This window comes from Merops nubicus, unplaced genomic scaffold, assembly GCF_000691845.1.
Source record: "Merops nubicus isolate BGI_N331 unplaced genomic scaffold, ASM69184v1 scaffold24689, whole genome shotgun sequence".
Classification (NCBI taxonomy): domain Eukaryota; kingdom Metazoa; phylum Chordata; class Aves; order Coraciiformes; family Meropidae; genus Merops; species Merops nubicus.
The window spans coordinates 3,616-23,744 of record NW_008629332.1 but is presented as its reverse complement, the minus strand read 5'-3'; the positions used below and the strand labels follow the sequence as shown (position 1 = coordinate 23,744).

Sequence of the window (20,129 nt, the reverse complement as noted above, 5' to 3'; positions counted from 1 at the left end):
GTCGGCGCGGCTGGCCCCGCCCCTGGCCCTGCCAGCGGGCCGTGCTGGGGCAGCTCTCCGGGCTCCTGCTTTATTATCACCTTGTGGACACAAGAAATAAGGATAAGCAAACGGCTCAGGGCCCTGCGGATGGCTCCCGGACAGCCTGTCTGCAGGAGGGGCAGGCTCCAGCCAGGGCACCCAGACCAGGCTCCTGCCACCAGGGATCTCCCCAGCTCAGCTCCAAGATGAGGGTCGCTCCCCACAGACACGTGTCTGTGTTGACAAAGCACTGCAGAGCTGAGGGAGATGCTCACAGAAATGACACATATCACTAGTAACAGTACAACTGCTAGTCACACTAGCCATGGCCCGGGCCAGACTTGACTTCTGCAGGCCATGCAGCTCAGCATGAAGCCACAACACTTTAACATTTCAAATTTCTAAGCACCTTCCTTTAGAACACATTCTAAACATCTTTTTTTTTTTTTCCTGTCCTCCAAAACTACAACTGATATTATAGCTACAGGTATTGTAAACCATTATAGCTGACATTATTTTCCTAGGTATATGTTTTATGTTTCTCTGGGACAGGACTTAATCTAATCTCTATGAGAAGCCACTCAAGAAAGGCTGGTTTGTTTTTTTTTTTTTCCATTAGATTGCTGTAGGTACTGTAACTGGCAGGAAGCATTCTTCCACTTTTTACTTGGATCACCTAATATTGCCAAAAACAACTTCCAAATGCCAGATGGTAACATTGAAGGGAATGTACTTGGAAGTGGCAGCATCTGAGATTCAGAAATTGCTATATTATTTTTTAAGAAGCTCCTGACAGATCTACTGCAGTTTACTTTTACTGCATCCCACTAAAAACAGTTTTTAAAATATCAGCCTCAGTACGACAGTGGTTCAAAGAAAAACAATAAAGGATGAAAGGGAAGATAAAAAAAGACCATAGGTACAGTAGAGCCACAGGGAAAGTAAAGAAAGCAAGATATATTTTTTGAGAGGTGCTAGTGAGCCCTTGGTGGCAAGACACACTGGTTCCAGTAGCAGCTTCAGATGCACTGGAAGTTACATGGTTTGTGGCACAAGTCAGCATGAAATGGCACTACTGGGCTCCTTGTCCCACAGAAGCCAAGAGGAATACCTTTGTAAAAGCTCCAAGTCCTCCCGTGACCGATTTGGGGCTTTGCACCTTGGAATGACTCCCAATGGGACAAAGGGGTGGCATGGTGGCAAACAGAGAATCCTCCTGCTGCAGATAGGAAGACATGGTGCAAGAATTGGTGAAATGTCCAATCCAAAAAATAAAACAAATGACTGCTCATTAAGGACCATCTGGGCAGGCCAAATTACCTGCACAAACAAGACATTTCCAACGTCAGTCAACACTTGAGAAGCAGAACATCCTATGGCAACCTACAGTGTGTAGTTTATTTGAAAGTTACAACTCCAACAGCAGTAATTGTCTTTTACCATGGCATACACAGGTTAAAGAAATCAACTCATATTCCTCTTATACAAAGCTTTTCAGAGCTGTAAAATTCAAGTAGGCTGAGGGGGGATCTTATCCATGCACATATATACCTGATGATCAAGCAAGACAATGCTCAATAATATCCAGTGGAAGAACAAGAGTCAAAGGGCACAAATTGAAAAGCTGAAACACACAAAATTATGTTTAGTTAAAAGAAAAATTTTTTTGTTTTTTTTTAAATTTAATGGTGATCAAACACTGGAAGAGGCTCCCCACAGAGGCTGTAGACTCCCCAGCCTTGGAGATACTCATACTCAAAACCCAACTGGACATACTCCTCAACCTGCTCTATTTGACCCAGCTTTGATCAGCAGTTGGACTGGATGATTTCCAGAGGTCCCTGCCAATGTCAACCATTCTATGACTCTATACACAAGCTCATAGAGAAAAGACAACCTAAGAAGAAACAGGTTATGTAGGGGGAAAAAATACTGTTCAATTTAAGTCTGCAAGGAAAACTCCAGACAGAGCTCACCATGTGGCAGAAACAGTGAGACTAATTAACTAAATATAGTAAAAAACATTTCCACATCTTCAAAATCATGCACCTAGCATTTCTGGATCTGAGGCTGGTATAGAAGTCAAAGGCATTTGAGGAAGTCTGTTTTCATTCTGTTATAAGTAAAGGAGTTGTACTCTTTTACACTCAACATGAACTCCAGGCCATGGTTTCACAATCTCCTGGCCCATCCTGGGGCTGGATCACGACCAGAGAACAATCCCTCAGACTCTAACCTAACACTCCTGCCATCTTCCTTGTACTGACACACGTGGCTGAGAACAGACTTGTTTCAGCCAGGCTGGTTCCCTGCTCTGGTTCAGCACACTGCTGCACAACTGGTAGCAAAGTGTTCCCTTCCCTGCAGGGGGAGGTGTGAAGACAAGGTCAGAGGCATAACCAGTCCTCTCAACAGCAGCCTGCATGCAAGTCATTTTAAACTAGCTGAAGAAACACAGCCTTAAGTCATTACAAAAATATACACAGAAAACTAGCACATAGTGAAGACATGAAAAGTGGTGGGTTAAGAACAATCCATAGCATCCCACTGAACTACCAGACTCCCTCATCCTTTTTAAGGAAAATTACAGCTTTTCAACCAACCAGAAGACAAAATTCTGTTTAGAGAGCTGTATTTTATATATATAAATATCACCATTTTTAACTTTGCCCTGGAAATACAGAACTCAGCCGTGACTGAAGACATGTACCTACTCTGATCCACTGAAAACCTTTCAGAAAGAAATGTTCTAAATCAGTGAAAAATAAAGACTAACGAATGGTTTTCAGCACAGTTGAGTGAAATCCATCTGAGCAGACAGGCTCTCAGAAGCTGAACAGCCAGCTGAACACCTGACACTTAAAACTCTACTCCATACTAACTGCTTCAGACAGCAACCTTCAGCACTGCTCCCCTAACAGACACAGGCAGCATCTCAGCTCCAGATGCAGAGTGCTGTCTCCCTGCAGGCTGGCTGGCAAGCCTTCCCCCCCATCCTGCACTCATATTCCTGGGACTTGGAGACAGGGAGTGCTCCTGCTCTCAGCAGCACACCCACCAGCTGCCTGCAGCAACAGCCTTGCTGACACCACTTCCCTGCCAGAAATACCCTCCCTAGCACAAGATGTGGGAGAGATTTTATGTGAGACAGTTCATTCCATACCTTTTGGGCTCTGCAGATCAGAAGCAGGGACTGTATTTATCACTGTTTGTTTGCACATTTGGTTACTCCACTGTTTACACAAACATTTGTCTAAATGCAGGCACAGTTGTAAAGCCACTGAACGAGCCATTTGCAGGCTGCCAGGAGCAGCTACTGTACAAAATCATGAACTGAGTGAAGGTTTTGAGGAAGGCACCTCTGGTTTCATCACAAACCATCACAAATGAAATGAAGAAGATCAAAGTCAGCTACAGAAGAGCTGTTTTGAAAGGTGAGGCATTTTGAGAGCTATGCCCTCCATGGATTTCACTGTAGGAAAGGAAAGCAGCAATGCCTTTAATGGAGGTGTAGGTAAATAGAGCTGCACAAAGCAACACCATCATCTCCTATAACCACCATGTTCTCACGTGGCTCCATTAGACACACTAAACTTCAAAGGAAATGACAACCAAAAGAACTTGCCCAAAGTGCAGATTTTATAATGCTAGAAAGCCCTATTTAATAGGAAGCTGGATTTTAAATGGAAAGTATGCACCTAATGAGAACATTACCTTGACAGCTGAGGTGACAAAACTGCTCCCGTGGCTCTTTGAGACAGGAGATCCAGTCCCGTGAGAGGCCTGACAAACACTGCTCAGTTTGCTGGTTGGGCTCCCTGCATGTCAGGAGATAAAGCAGATGTTGGGTGAGGGCTGGGGAAAGCTGCCACTGGACACATGAAACCTCTCCTCATGAAACACAGCAGTTTGTTTTGACTCTGTACTCTCCAAGAGCTATGTCAGTGGGAGTTGGCACGGGCACAAAACAAACCCACCACCAAATTTCCACCTGCAGAACCCACGGCCCAGAGACAGTCACTCTCCTCCCAGAGCTCTCTGCTGCAAGCAAATGGTCAGGCACTTTCCTGGGTCCTGAGGTTACTGGCTACAAGTGCAAATATCTGAAATTAGGCCTGTAAATGAGCTTGCCAGTCAGAACTGCAGACAAAGTCCTCCGCTGCCCACACGCCCTCTGAACCTACCCTAGCCTCAGACTCTGGCACAGAGGGCTTGGAATAGGCTGAAGTAGGAAGGATAAAGAAGGCCAGAAAAGTAAGGAGAAAAAGTGAGGAGCAACAAGGGAAAGGACAGAACAAGGAGGGTAAAGGAAGAAACAGAATTAAGGAATGAAGCCATAGGGTCCTCTGTCTGCAGAAGGCTGCTCCTGCTAAACTAACAGGTGGAATCATGTGCCCCAGCACTCTCCTGGCCCCAGGATGGATGGGGTGCAGTGCTAAACTTACCCTGCATCCTCAGAGCCTGCACACAACACACTGTTGCTCAGCAGCAGTTTTGTTGCTGCTGCTGGGTTGGTGGTGTTAAGTTTTATTTGTTCAAGAGACACCAAAGCCATGGATTAAACTCATAAAAACACAGTAATAGTCTCTCATACAGTTGTGCTACAAACTGCACTTAAATTTAAAAGTAAATGAGCAGCCATTTCTCAAAATACTGGGGTTTGGGAAGGCTGTGTTTCACAGGGCAGATCTCACCCCTCTCTTTAAATGCAGTCTGCAGTCTTATCAAGAACATCTCAGTGGCTCTGTAGTATCTCATTACCTGCAATCCAGCCTGGCTGCTGTTGCCAGAGCCAGTTCCACATCCCCTCCTGCTCCCCCACACAGGTCTGGGGATGAGGCTACCTGACAGCAAAGCTCAACTCAGGGAGGGAGTTCATCTTCTGTTCTGCCAGGGATCTGACCTGGCTGGTGCAGGGTATGGGGAAGCAGCAGCAAGGCAGGGGAGTGAGAGGCAGCAGGAGCTTCTTCCAGGTCAGTCTGTACTTCTACCACACTACAGTGGCAGGAAACTGCACCTTGAAGGGTCCAAACCACCTGCTGCATCTACAGATCCTATTCTCCACGTATTAGTCTCTACTAGGAGGACACAAAAGTTACCCAAACCATAACACAGCACATATGCAGAGCAGACAGTCAGGCTGGAGGTAAAAAAGAAACAGAAAAGAAAAAGAGGCAGAAAAATCCCCCCCCCCCCAAAAAATAAAAATCCTATTGGTCAAACAGCTTCAGTGTTAGCAAGAAAGCCCCACAACATACTTGAAATTGTTTAACTCAGCTAGGACTATGCTTCCCCTGCCAAATCCCTCTGTGATGAAGCTAACACAAACATGACAGCAGTGTTCCCTCAGACAAAGGGAGGAACCATAAGAGAAGAATTTTTGCACTTTCCAACCACACCCAGCAAATGGTTTGTGTGTTACTTGGATGCTGCACTTCATCACATAGCTCTGAGCACCCCTCTGAGACACTGGCCAGCACAGACACACACAAACAAGGGTTTTTAAACAGACAGCAGTTCTTGGCCACACATCACAGTAAATAAATGACTTTTAAGTGACTTTTCCTCCAGTCCCAACACAATGATTACCAGTGGACACCCATACCCACCACGTGCAGCTCAGTCCTCCCCCTGGCCCCAGGCTCATGTCACCACTGAGGCACCAAGGGAATCCAGTTAGAGGAATCCAAACCAGTTGGAATTGGACCAGCTAGAAGCTGAGAGCAGTAACACAACCCAGCATGGCTGCTCTGGTGACCTGGGTCTGTGCCCTTCAACACTTCTAGAGCACTGTGCACTGGTACCCAGGACTGAGCTGCCAGTCACTGCAAGCTCTCCATGCCTTCTGCCCACATCCACAACACATTTCTCACCCATCCACTCCTGTCTCAACCTCTGTGCACCACTATGTATGTTACTTTTACCCCTTCCCTTTCTGTCTGCAAAGAACAGGCTCTCTCTGAAGAGGCATCTGTGAACCCAGCCTGGCTTTCCACTACGTGCTGTTTCCTAAAGGAAGTTGTGTTAAAGCCTGAGAAACCCTCCAGCACGTTACACAGGCCAGTTGTGCCACCCCCCAGCACCTCCCCCTTCCTTTGCCAAGCACTCTTCCACCTTCACCAGCTGAAACACTGTTACCACACCACGCATTTTAAAGGGAGAATAAACCTGGATGGGTAAGACTAAGCCACTGCCTTCTGTGCCCACACTACACACCTGTGCTCGTGGCTGTTGCTCCAACCATCTGTCCAGGCTTGTCCACAATAATATAGGGATTGTTAATGGCTGCACTAGCAGAGCCTTGCTTCATGTGCACCGGAGTGGAGGTCGGGGTGCGAGGCAGCGGAGATGGACTAGGGGTCGATATTGGAGAACCTTAAGGAAAAAAGTCCAATGCTTCTGTCTTGTAAACGTTGTTAGAACACACAAAACCAGCAACTGTGGTACTGTTTGAAATGCCTTAGAGAAGGGACATTTTGTGAGGATGCATTTCCCAGCCTGAGTGAGAAGACAGGACTTGGAAAGAGGAGCCAGAAGGAAAGGAAAAGGCACGTGAAGCACTATGGTCACACCTGCCCTGGACACTCTCTGCCCACCAGGACAAGCAGGCTTCAAAGGGACCTTGAGAAGCTGTTTGGTCCATCCTTGAATCCTGAGGGATGTTACCTAAATCATTCCCACTGCCATGACCAGACCACCCAAGGAGATGAAGATTAGAAAGCTGAGCTCCTTGAGGGGCTCTCTCTTTTCCTTGTGCAGCCCAGGGTACAGGATTCAGAGCCAGGAGCTGAGCAGTTCCATGTCAAAAGGCTGTGCCACACAGCAGCCAGACAGGCAGGGATGCTCTTGGCTCTTCACTGCTCTCATTACAGCAAAAGCCCTTGAAAGCAAATTGTAAATTGTGCAGCTTCTGGGTAAAAGGACCAGGAGAGAGAGAAAAAGCAAAGAAAAAAGCTGCATGAGGAAGTAAACAAGAAACGTAGAGAAAAGGACAGGCAAGGAAGTGGTCAGAGAAAAGAGACAGCAGCAAGCACACTAAGCTTCAACTGCTTGTTAATCTGCTCTCTTGGCAGTGACTGCCAATTAAAATGGAACATAAATGCTGATCAAATTAAATCCCCATGTCTTGCAAACTGCTTTTGAAATCTGAAAAGGGTGACACTTCTCAGAATGCTAGCAGCAGAACCTGGGAAAAATATTTAGCAGGGAAATAGTTAAATAGCAAATATCAAGAGAGAATAGTCCAAAGATTTTAAGAAAGGCAGGATGGCCCCTGTAATTCTTGCTTTCTGGGAAGCCTTGGGAAGAGAGGATCAAGAGAAGAGCTTATTAAGAAAGAAGAAAGCACTTGGCATAGGTTCAAATGCATAACAGCCTGAGTACAGTTTTAAGATGTCAAGGAATGATATTAAAATTTAATTAAAAAACCCAACAAACCAGACACACTTGAGGAATATTATCTGTGAGCAGATCATCAGAAATCACACATACTGATAGTTGGTGCTTCATCCTCTCAGCCCTGAACACCAGCAAATGACAGGATTTAATAGGTCATATTTTCAGCTTCACAACATGTGAGATGGTGAGCTGCACATTAAAACTTTCTGAGGCAAAACATCCTCCAGTGGATGGCATCATGCCCAGGCAGGGAAGGGACTATAAGTGAAATGAGTAAACAGCAGCTTGACCATGTTTGGTTCAGGAGCTATCAAAAGAGTATCACATTGCTCACTGCAGTCAGCTGACAATTTAATCCAACAGAAGGTGGACTTTTGGGAGAGGAAGACCAAAGCTGCTCCATCTGGAGATACTGCAAGTGCAAGAGGGACCATTTGAATCTGCAAGGTTGAACCTGATTCTCTGCCCAATTATCAGAAAAAAAATAATTTCTTCTTAATCTATCCTAGCTGTTTGAAAGAGGGAGGGAGAAGAATGGGGCTTCTTCCCACATGGAAGATGTGTCCTTGCCTGGACCTTTCTGTGGGTAGCAGTCCAGTTAAAGACTTTTTCACACCTAAAAGCATTCGAGGGCAGGGAGAGAACAGCTCTCATTGATTTTGATCTGATGTGAAACGTTTCACACTTGGATTTTTTGTCCTTGAACATAAGAAGTGTGTTTAGCTCCTTATTCTAGAGTTTCCTACTGCCTGATGTTCAAAGGTTGGCAGGAAAACAAGGGAAGGACACAAACCAAGTCTAACTGGTTCACTCTTGTTCTCTGGGGTGAAGCACTGGGGTTAAGTAAACTAACATTCACCTGATACAATCTTGCAACTCATGGTGATAGGCTGGAAGGATTTTCCTGGTGACTCTGCAGGGCTTGGACTCTGACCTTGAGGCACTATTTTACAGCTAGCTGCAATGGGTTGAAAAGCTGAATTTCCATGAGAGCCAAAGGCAACTTTCTGTGTGGCTAACTTGGTGGGAGTCCGCTCTATGGAGGATGGCAGGGAATAAAACGTGGCATGTCTGTCCGTTTCAGCATTCCCAGGGAATCCTGATCAAAACAGGGAAAAGAAGAGAAATAGTTCTTAGGCTGAGACATCTGATTCCTTCCTGTGCTTCTCTACACAAACAAAACTCAGGCACGACAAACACGCTCTCAAAGGGAGGAAGGAAGAGCTGGTGGGCAGCACTGGGTGGGGTGACAGTGGGGTAGGGGTCCCTCCTGGGCAAGCCTGTTGGATTTGCCTCTGAACAGGAGAACAAAAGGCTACTGTGCTGTGGAAGGTCATCAGCCACCTCCTACATATTTTCTTGGAATGACCCTTCCACTGAGCAAAAGCTGTTGGTAGTTCTACGTGTCCTCAGCTAGGAATCCACAGGACTAAGGCTGGACCTCCTTCACAGATAATCTTGCAGTGCATTTTTTGGAGTAAGAGCACGAGGAGACTACCTGCTGCCTTTTGACCTGGGTTAAGGAATCCACCTGGTGTGATGCAGAAGGAGATCAATTAACCTGCAGCTGATGAGAAAAGCCACTGCCTGTCAGTGTGTGAGGAGGAAGCAGGTTTACTTTCTTCCTGTTGACTAGCACTGCTCACCCAGAGGTGCTGCCTGTCTTCCTGGGTGAATAAAGAGCCTGTGCATTTCAGACTTGGTTGCTTTTCTCCTTTTTTGACCACAGGAAAACACCACGTTGAAGCAGGGGACATTCCTCTCCCTGAGCCAGGACTCTGCCAGCGGCATCACGGCACCCACCACAAAGTGCATCGTGCAAGACAGCAGCTTACAGCCACTCCTGGACACAGGAGTGTCAGGAGAAAGCAAGAAAGGCATCAGACCCTGTGCATGCAGCCCTGTGCTGAAGTAGGAGGTTGCTGTCTGCAGCAAGCTCCTCACACTAAAACATGCAACCATGAGAAGCAGCCCTGCTCTCAGCCCAGCCAACCAAGGTCTGTCAGGTAGGCCCCGACACCACTTGTTCCACAGAACAAAGCTCAGTGCTAACAGAGGCAGTTTCTCCTGCTTCCTGCAAACAAGAAATGCCAGCAGTGTGCCCAAGGGCCAGCACTAGCTTGGTTCAGGCAACTGAAGGGACACCAGAGCACCAGCTGCTGCCCCAGTGCAACGGGTGCTGCACTGCCTGAGCTGGCAGGGGGGTGGGAACGAGGCTGTGACAAGCAGATGCCATCCCCCAAACACACACCATGCCTTCTGCACCCTCTGTTCTTCACACCACAGCTAAATAGCCATTTTTGCACCCCCACAGTCAACTCCCATTAGGCACCAGCACATAAACCCAAACACACCACCAGACCAATTCCTTAAGTGTATACACAGCCCCCAAACCATCCAGAAACCTAAGAACCCTCTGAGAAGACTCCACCAAGAATAAATCTACAAAAGCTACTCAACAACCTTTCTTCCAACTGCATCCACTGGATAAAACTCCCTATTTGCTGTTTAGCAGAACAGAGCCCACTCAACAAGCTCCAGGTTTCAAAACCAAAACCCCAACCAAGCACTGAACAAACAATAACAGTTTCTGAATTGTACATTCTGCAGAGCACACTGAGGAAGTGATATCTGGGGTGAGCAAGGAGCAGGTACCACTGGCAATCTTTAAGGCACAAAAGCAAGTTAGGAGGAGGTATCCAGAGGAGCTGAAGTTCCAGGAACTCAAACTTCAGCAACACCCATTTGCTTTACCTTTGTCCACAGAAGCATCTGGGCTGGAGTCCCGCAGCTGTTTGATAGGGGAAGAAGCTTTGACTGGTGCTGGGATACTCAGTGGCAGTGGTATAGATGTAGGAACGTCAGAAAGGTCAGACTCTGAAGACTGGGAGAAGAGATACTCCTCCCCAAGGGAATGCCTATGTAGCTCCACATCCACAACCTTCCAGAAACAGGAGAAAGGATGAGGTTAACATTTCACAGCTAGGTGAAGACACAAAAAGTGAAAACAACTATGCCTTTCCTTCTCATGTCTAGAAACCTCTCCCTCTCCTCCCACCACCTCTGTGTAACGTTTCCATTCATTTCAGGGACACACCACAGAGGTCCAGCAGCACCTGAGCTAAGACAAAAGTCTTGCAGCATCTAACCCCCACAGCAGAGGAGCACATCTCTCAGTCCCTGGGGAAATCTGACCAGTGAGCACTGGAGGGAATACAGAGCCCAGCTCTGAGCTCCCCACCAGGGAAAGGCCTGCACACCCCCTTAGGAACAGGCACAAAACTGCAGCTTGCCTATTCTGCCTTTTTTGGTAAGGTTTTGAGAAACACATCTTATTATCTACTCTTCAAAAAGTGTTCTTTAATCACAGTAGACATCTCACATCAACGTTTTCACCCCAGACAGAGAAGCTGATAAAATCCAATTTCACCATAAAACTTTCCATTCGCTACAGTACAAGGAGCAAATAATAAAACAAAACCTTAGAGATACAGCAAACTGAATTATTAATCCATTTATTTTATACTGAGAGTTCATTTTCCATGAGGAGACTGAACCTTGACAGATGCAGAAACTCAGAAGTACCTAATACACTGCAAAATTTCAGCAGGGCAGCTGGGTGATCCCTTTACCTTATGTATTCTTTATGTATGAGATCTGCAGCACATAAGAATGCAAATCAAGACATTTGGAACCAGGAGCTCCACAAAGAAATAAAAATTAAAACTGTAGTACAAGTTAAGTACTTTGTGAAAGAAGAGCTGGAAGCAATCTCCCCTGAACTAGAAAGGGAGGAAAAAAATGACTGTTGTCATGAATAGTGACAAGGTGTCATAACCATTTCATTTAACAAGAGATTATCTTGTTTGTCAGAAAATCTACATTCCAAAACCTGTGAAATCAAATGGTTCTGACTGTGCTCAGTCCCATCTATCTTTTTCTTTCTAAAAATCCCTAAGGGAACCAAAGTGGAACGCCCACCCCCCGGCCCTCTGACTCACCGTTTCTGCACCAAGTGTCTGCAGGCCTGTGTAGGTCCTGTCCAGCTGGGGAAACAACACAACAGATTCATGTTACCCTGGGCAAAGCAGTGTATTAGCTGCAATTTACAATGCAACTTGTCTGAAGTGAGTTCAAACCATGTAAGCTGAGTGGCAGCACACAGAACCTTTTGAGGCCACAGGGTCAGAAATCTGTGTGCTCTGTCCAGGTGCCCTCCCTGCTGCAAAAGTCAACCACAGCCCAAAGCCCACACTGAAGCAGAAAGGAGCAAAATAACTGAAGGAAATGGGATTGTTGGGGAAATCTGATTTCAGTCTAAGAGAAGCCTTTGAGGAGTGTCCTTTTTTATTCCTGATGTCAATGTTAGAAAGCACTAACAAGAAAAAACTCAGAGGTGTTTAAACTGAATAACACCAAGGCTATATTTACACAATCATATTTGCTTAAGTAACTGTTCACACTGTGTATCAGCTGACAGAGAGGCAGAAAACCCCAGAGGCATCTGTTCAGGTATGGAGAGAGGCTGGGTGGGACGGGCTCCAGCCCAGGAGGAGCTCAGCTTACCCCATCACCTCCCAGCAGGCACAGGCTCCGTGAATGAACAGCACAGACTGGCTGACTGGAGCCCTCGGGTGCCACGGGCTGGCTCAGCATGCTCCCAGTGGGTGGGGAAAAGCAGAGGGCATTGTCTGCCTGGAGTTCAGGAGGGCACCTGGCACCCTGTCCCACAGGGTTCTGCTGGGCACTCTGGCAGCTGGTGGCTGAGCCAGCTGGGCACTGGCCTGGCTAAGACCTGCCCAACACCACAGAGGGTGCTGAAGGGAGTTCCAGCCTGCTGGTGCCTGGGCACAAGCAGTGGCCCCCAGGGCTGGCTTCTGGGACCAGCCTTGTTTCATCTCTTGATCAGTGACCTGGATGAGGGGATCGAGTGCACCCTCAGTAAATTTGCAGATGACACGAAACCGAGTGGGAGTGTGGATCTGCTGGAGGGTAGAAGGCTCTGCAGAGGGCTCTGCACAGGCTGGAGCCATGGGATGAGGTCAACTGTGTGAGGTTTAACAAGGCCAAGTGCTGGGTCCTGTCCTTGGGTCACAACAACCCCAGGTAACACTCCAGGCTTGGTAAGAGTGGCTGGAAACTGCAGAAGAACCTGGGAACACTGGTGGATGGCCAACTGCCCATGAGGCAGCAGTGTGCCCAGGGGACCATGAACGCCAAGGGCATCCTGGCCTGGATCAGGAGTGTGATCAGCAGGAGAAGGGAGGTGCTGGTGCCCCTGGACTTGGCACTGGTGAGACTGAACCTTGAGTCCAGTTTTGGGCACCAGGGGATAAGGACATGGAGGTGCTGGAGCAGGTCCAGAGAAGGGCAACGAGGCTGGAGAGAGGGCTGGAAAACATCCCTTATGGGGAGTGGCTGGGGCAACTGGGGGTGTTTAGTCAGGACAATAGGAGACTGAGAGGAGACCTCACTGCTCTCTACAGCTACCTAAAAGGAGGCTGTAGTGAGGCTGGGGTTGATCTCTTCGCCCAAATTACTGATGACAAGATGAGAGGAAATGGTCTCAAGTTGTGCCAGGGAAGATTTCAACTAGATATTAGGAGGAATTTCTTCCCTGAGAGAGTGGTTAGGCACTGGAATGGAGTGCCCAGGGAGGTGGTGCAGTCACCATCCCTGGAGGTGTTCAAAAAACAATGGGATGTGGCACTTGAGGCTATGGTCTAGTGGTTAGGGAAATTAGGAGGAAGGTTGGACCTGGTGATCCTGAAGGTCCTTTCCAGCCACGGTGATTCGATTCTGTCCTACGCTATGATTCTGTAGGCTGGGCTTCTTTCCCTGCACAACATCTACCATGCTGCTGCCAATTTCTCCCCAAGTTATGTTTCTCCAAATGTATTTTACTAATCATCTGCATTAAATATCCCTAAGTTCCAGGGGAACGCTTCCAGCTTCCTCTACTGCCTGTATCTGGGGTTGCAGTGAGGTATCTACATTAGCATGAGATTCATTAATGCAGGCAGAGTTTAAATAAAACTAATCACACTGCTCAAAGAAACAGGAAACTAAACCAGCTCAGGACTTAATTCCACTAAGGCTAGGGGCTGCTAATTAAAGGGAAGACAAGAGCAATGGCCTGGTTTTCCAAGACTGGTGCATACTATAAACCTCACTGAGTGTCGTGGGACAGGTGAAGGAGCTGAAAGAGGTGTCCCTCTTCAAAAGGAAGGAGGAGTGAAGGTGACTCTCAGCCCCTCCCTGTCCACCAACGACAGATAATCCCTCTCCAGTCTGTCCAAGTACTGAAGGAGCAGAACACACAGTTCAGCAATCCCTTCACAAGTGATTTACGTGTTACTTTGCAAGGCTGGGTTCTTTGGCTACCACATCAAGACCAGTACAGACAAGTAAGAGGCTTTCCTGGAGCTTTTCTGGTTTTCCAGTTCAGCTATTCAGGTGCAAGTAACCAGCAGGACATGCACAAAACAGAGTCAGAAGCACACACACAAACAGAGCCTCTTCTAGATTATGCAGGAGAGCTCATCCAATAATTGCCTTTCCCTCAAGTATTTTGTTCAGATACCTTCAAATTGTGTATGATGTCGATCCTCTTGTTTTGGCTATCCTTGAAGTGGATCTGCACTCTCACAGGAAACTCTCCCCAGCCTCTCCTGGTCAGGTGAAACGGAGGTTCTCTGGAAACAAAAGGTGATTCACATTTTGGATGCAGAAGTGGTACAGTTTTCCCCTACCTCTTTTGGAGAAAGTCAAAAGGCTGTGAAACACCAAATTAAAAATACTTGTTTCAAAAAATCCCCAGTCAGGTTCTAGGACACAGCTGCAGGGTAAGTTTTCAGTGCAGCATTATGCAATCCCTTTCTGCTATTCCCTACCTAACAGCCAGGAAGCACATGCTCCATGTAACCCCAGGAGAAAATACAGACAAAAAGGAAAAGCTAACTCAGCTGTCATTCTCTAAGCTGAGAAAGAACAGAGTGTTTACCTCTAACATCCTCCCCTACTTTGTCTGTACTTCAGCTTTTTGCTGAAACCCCAAAGGTAGTTTTGTGACAGCAACAACAAAAAACACAAGAGGTTTAAAGACTCTTTTGAGTGCAGAACATTGACGTTCACTGTGATGACTGGGACTGTGCAACAAGAAATCAATTAACCAGATGGGATTAAAGCAGCAGACAAACAGCACTAACATCCAACACTGGAAACTGAGAAAGGCACAAAAGCAGTGAAGTGTAACTTGGTACGTGACACAGGAAATACACAGGAGTCTGCTCTCATCCTCCTTGGGGCTGCCTGCTCAGAAACATCACTGAGCCACACCAGCACTTCTCATCTCAGGTCACTCTTTCTGGAGTTGCCTTTCAGTAGTAGCTTTTTTGTTTTGTAGTAGTATTTAGTTTGAGTAGTTGCCTTTTTAATTTTGCCACACTTAAGTTGCCATTCTACAGCTAGGCAGCATCCCACCCTCCTCAGGACACTGCTGCATGGCTGGTGGAGAAGCATTTCTTTGGGAAGTCTGAAGGCATCTTCCTGCTGTCCTGTCCACAGGAGCAAGAATGAAAGATGGACAGAATGTTTCTCTGCAGCAGGCAACACAGAACTGACCCTGCTCATCTCACTGGGGTCACAGCTTTGACTGCAGGTGGCAGAGGACAGAGAAGCTGTCCTGTTTCTGCAGAACTGGCACCACTCCACGGATGGGCAATGCCTCAAAGCATGAAGCCAGTGCCACTGACCTCACTACCGTGGAGAAATATTTGGGAGAGTGATACAATTTCTTGCTCAAATGCACATGTACCATCAAAACTATGGGTAAAACAGCCTTCTGAGATTCCTCTTTGCCATACTGGAAGGGATGGGAGATAGAAAAAAGAGATCTTTTAGCAACAGATATCTAACCTGTGCAGCAGAGAGTGGAACACATACAGGAGATGCACAAACTTGCATGAAGAACATGAAATGCAACAACTGACTGATTTTTCTCAGTAGGAAATTAAAAAAATAAAACAAAACAACAAAAACGTTTGGCTTATTTGCTACATAAAATCTAACTTATTTTTACTATTAATTTGGACTAAGTCAAGCCAAGCCAAGCCAGAGGCTAAAGACAGACACAGAACACTAAACCAGGAAGAGAAGTTGTTAACTTTCTAAGAAACTTGGCCCTCTTAAGTCTGGCAAGCATAAAGACTGGAGCAGAGGATGGAATAATTCCTTATTACCTCACTTCTACCAGGTCATTAGGTTTGTAACTGGGATGGAGGAAGAACCAAACTTTCTTGACAAAATGGTTTATGCTGGGTTCTCTGCGAGAGCCTCGGACATACACCATCCATTTATGGGTGGACTGATCGTTCTCTTCTCTCTTGTCAGGGGGAATGTACCTGGCAAAGACATGAAAAAAATGAACACGAGATGAAAATCCTAAATAGGTAAATACCACAAAAAGTATCTCGGGAAGGATTAGCCACAAAAATTTGGGATGGTGAAATGCTGAACCTTGCCCCCTGTACAGTTCTGCTCACTGTTCCTTGCTCTGACAGTTCATCCAGAAGCAGGCACAGGGCCCATCATCTACTCCATGCTTCTAACAGATTTTCTCCATTTTAGTGCACGACTGCCAAAGGCAGTTTGTCCATTTAAACATTTGGCTTTTAATTAGGATGACTTAATTTTAATACTATACTCCAATCAAATCCCTTCTGCCATCTTATTCTGAGATATGAGGAAGTGAAACCACACAACACCAGCAATCCTGCTACCATAAACACACAAAATAACAATTCTTCTGATAAATTTTTCAGTAACTCCATAGTCAACACGTGGTTCCAGGCCCAGGCATAGGTAGATTTTCAAGACACAGCTCTAACACCTAAAGTTTAATTAAGAAATGTTTGCTATTTTCTATGCAAGGGGAAAAGACTGACTGGAGTAGTGTGAAGGTGCAGAGTTAAAACCTGGACTTCTCCATAGTTTCCTACAAATTAATTCCTTTCTTCACTAATTTCCTCAAAGTTCAAAAGTTATGTATATTTCCCTGTCTTAAAAAATTTTAGAAAAAAACCCAAAAACAAAAGCTTGATATTTCTAACTGGTCAGGAAAGACTGAAAGACTCCCTTTCAGAGAAACAGATCTTCAAACCTCCATATGTGTGTGTGTGTATATACACCCACAAACAGAACAACTACTAAAATACCTGTTCCTCCCACAAAAGAAACCTCATGGTGACACTCAGGAGGGCAGCCCTGGGTACAGCAATCATTCGAGGGCAATACCTCACACTGTGACAGCCTAACAATCCTTTTTGTCTCCAAATTTTAACCTTTTACTCCATTTAATCCTGGAATAAAGGGCCCCCCCTCAGTTGCTGGATACTAACTTGGAGACGTTGCCAACCACAATCGTTTTCTTCACATAAAGTCGTGAAGTTTCATCACTTGCCAGTCCAGCATTTCGTTGTCCTGTTTTCTGAGAGCTTGGAACACCCAAGCTGTCCTGAGGGTGTGGGAAGAAGAGAAAAAGCAAGCAGAAAAACCAAACATTCCTCTTAAACATCATTTTGTCTGGTGCTAGAAAAGTAAGATGTTAAAAAAAGGAAACCTGCATAGTTAAATGAGAGACCAACAATGAATCATCCCTAAAAATACTTAAATGGCTGTCTGGGCACGGTGAAGCAACGTGGGCACACAGCAATGATACACTGCCCAGCCAAGTGGGCACTGGGTGGCTTCACTGAGCACACATTATGGGGCATACCATGGAGCTGAGCCACAATTTATAGCTTGGGTTTCAAAAAGTGCTGCTGCTGCACTACACAGAAAAAAAAATCAAGCACTGGTAGAGTGGCCTCATGTTGCTCCCTCATCAGAAACACAGCTAAATCTCCCACAAGTGGCTTCTGAAAATCTAAATCTTTCTCATTCCCAGCCTGCTGCTCTGAGGGACTCCAGCGCTGCGTTACAGGGCAGGGCTGAGGCTGGGCTCAGAGACAGGAATTCAGCCCCACCTCAGCAGGCAGAGCAGCCAGCCACACGTCACTGACACCTAGAGAAGTTCACAAACCCATGGTGGTGCTCTGCCATAAGTCCTGCCTAAGCAACCCTGTAACACAACCTCAGCTACTGAGCGGTGGCCAAGACTGGATGTCCCCACGTGAAGCAGGGAGCCACAGGAGGCTGGAATGGCTCCTGCTCCTCATCACTCCTCCAGCCACAGGCTGTGTTGGTTGAAAACGTACCAACATGCTACACCCAAGCAGTACAACTGCTCCAACAATGACTCCAGTGCAGAAACAGTGACCAGCACACCAAGAGGAAAGCCACCCAAACCACGCACCCAGGCTCTGCCAGCTCTGCTCCCAGGGTGAGCTGACCCACTGGTGTCACTGTGCCTTCACCACAGGATGCTGGGCTGGCCAAACCTCACACTCCAGTGGTTCCACCACTCTAAGGAACACAGTCCCCACGAGCACCCAGGGCCAGGCAGCAGCATTACTTCTTAAAAACACCACTGGGAATGGCACAGGCTGCTCTTCTCTCCAGGCTCTACGCTCTCCTGACCTCACTTCCATCTGCAGAGCAAAACCCTTTGCCCAAGCTGTGAACCAGCTCCTTCCCCTGAGGCTACCAGGCAGGACAGCAGCAGCTCACTGTGCTCCAGGAGTGCTGCCTGGCTGACCTCTCTGCTGGGCAGGACTGAGCTCAGAGCTACCCAGGTTACACACACTGCAGTTAGCCTCACAGCACAGCCAGGCTGGGAGAGTGGGAGCAAGCAGCTGGAGAGGTAAGAAGCAGATCTTCAGCAAGGGGGGTGAGAACATGAAGAGCTCCTGGTGCCAGCACCGAGCCCAGCCAGAGCACACCCCCCAGCACCCTGCCCAGGCCCCAGTTCTGCTTTACCCGGGCGGTTCTGCCCTGCCTCTGGTCCAGGCTGTGTGCCAGGCGCTCTGCCAGCCGCTCCTCCCCCTCCGAGGGGCCGTTGTCCTTGTCAGAGAGGAAGTCGTTGTGCTGGGAGAGCGAGTCGCTCTCCGAGTGGTTGGCAGAGGGAGTGTCTGAGCCCTGGTGAGCTGGGGACGAGGACCGAGAGGGGGATTCCAAGAACTTCTTGATTGAAGGGTGATTAAGAATGGTCGCATCACATGACCTGGTCCCCTGCAACAAAGAGGTCAGGCAGATCTGGTCACTACCTCCCTGAAGCCCAGATAAAAATGAAGCTGTGCAAGAAGAGAAAAAGTCAATGTATGAAGAGAGAGAGAGCAAATATCTCATCATCTGCCCTGCAGGAGAAACATATGCCACAGAAGATAAAAGCTTAAAACGGTTCTGCAGAAACAGCATCCCAAATTGAGACTGTGCCTTGAGACCTTTTGATCTGGGAAACCCACATGGCTTTGGAAAGGACTGCAGCCTACTGCAATACCTGCAGCAGCCCTTTGGAAAGAAGTTCTTCCCTTCCTGTGCAGACACCAATGGTCTTCTACCCTACACAGAAAGGTCACAGCTGCCAAGTTCTGGCAGGCAAGCAGGGTATGTAAACACATCAGGCTTTTTAGCTTTGATACTCACTGGCAGTCTTGTCAATGCCTGTAAGGCAAGCTGCAAGTATTAGCACCCTGTCTGCTCCCAGAGCTTAACGGAGGATAAAGAATAATGTGCTTAGGCAGCTCTGCAAACTTTCCTCAAAATGGACATCTGAGGGCTAATCTTAGATCCTCCTGAACCTGGACTGGGGAGAGTTTAAATCTCTTGGGTTTTTTTTTTTATTATTGTGACAAAGGCTCTTTTTATTTCCTTCTCTTGGGGTTTGGTTTTGGTTTTTTTTTTATTACTGTGACAAAGGCTCTTTTTATTTCCTCCAGTGTTTGCTTTTAACCTCAGAAGCAGCAAGGAAAACACACCCACTGCTCAAAGCAAGCATCCCTCAGGCACTTCTCCCAGCCACCAGTCCCCCGTCGCTCTGGTCTGGGGATGAATCCAGTCAGCAGAAACACTCGCCTGCCAGCAGCAGAGCACCCACAGACCAGCTCACCCAGGCTCCTGAGGCCACAGGGTCATGCTAGAGTTCCACTGATGGCTTCTCCTGCAGGCATTCTCCCTGAAAGAGGCTTCGTTCCTCCCTGGCCAGACCCCCCTCAGCCAGGCTGGCACAGTCACTCGTGGGGAGGGGACAGGTCACAACGCAGAACAAATGAACAAACTGATCTGAGATTTCGTTTGTTTGCTTTTTGTTGGTTTTGTTTGTCATGGTTTTGGGTTTTCCTTCCTTTGCAGGGCTATTTTTAATCCACTTAAACTCCCTGACCCAAAATCCTACCAGCGCTGGTGGAGGGGGTGGCATGGGGACAGACCGGCACCACGATGCAGCAGCAGAACTGCCCTCCAGAGCTGGCAGCAGGAGTGCAGTGAAACATCATCCCAGCTGGGACTTGAAAGGTTCATCTGAGAGCTTTCTTTCCAGCTGTCCATCAGGTACAAGAGTGAAGCAATTACCAACTCTCAGTTACCTACTTCAGAGTCATATCCACATATCCAGTGGCAGGGACGCACATGGAACATGATCAAAAAAACCCCCCCAAACCAAACCACCACCAAGAACCTCTTTTTTCACCTCTAGTCAAGTAAAATGACCAACACTTTGCCCACTAATTTGTAAAACGTAATAAACTGTAATCACACAGAATCATAAACCTCAA

At 47.1% G+C, this 20,129-nt stretch overlaps 1 protein-coding gene across 1 annotated transcript in view; it reads right to left on the bottom strand.

Annotated features, from left to right (window-relative positions):
* Window positions 1-32: 32 nt before the first annotated feature.
* Window positions 33-20,129, bottom strand: part of LOC103779345 (YEATS domain-containing protein 2-like) — a gene marked incomplete at its 3' end in the record, with an annotated part of 20,958 nt that continues 861 nt past the window's right edge. Inside the window, exons 3-13 of the mRNA XM_008946968.1 lie at window positions 18,337-18,588; window positions 16,818-16,933; window positions 15,660-15,821; window positions 14,003-14,114; window positions 11,421-11,465; window positions 10,174-10,360; window positions 8,279-8,518; window positions 6,238-6,396; window positions 3,736-3,839; window positions 1,133-1,240; window positions 33-80 (exon numbers count right to left, since the gene is read on the bottom strand). Of these exons, the coding sequence (XP_008945216.1) occupies window positions 33-80; window positions 1,133-1,240; window positions 3,736-3,839; window positions 6,238-6,396; window positions 8,279-8,518; window positions 10,174-10,360; window positions 11,421-11,465; window positions 14,003-14,114; window positions 15,660-15,821; window positions 16,818-16,933; window positions 18,337-18,588 (1,533 nt within the window). The remainder of the gene's footprint in view (window positions 81-1,132; window positions 1,241-3,735; window positions 3,840-6,237; window positions 6,397-8,278; window positions 8,519-10,173; window positions 10,361-11,420; window positions 11,466-14,002; window positions 14,115-15,659; window positions 15,822-16,817; window positions 16,934-18,336; window positions 18,589-20,129) is intronic.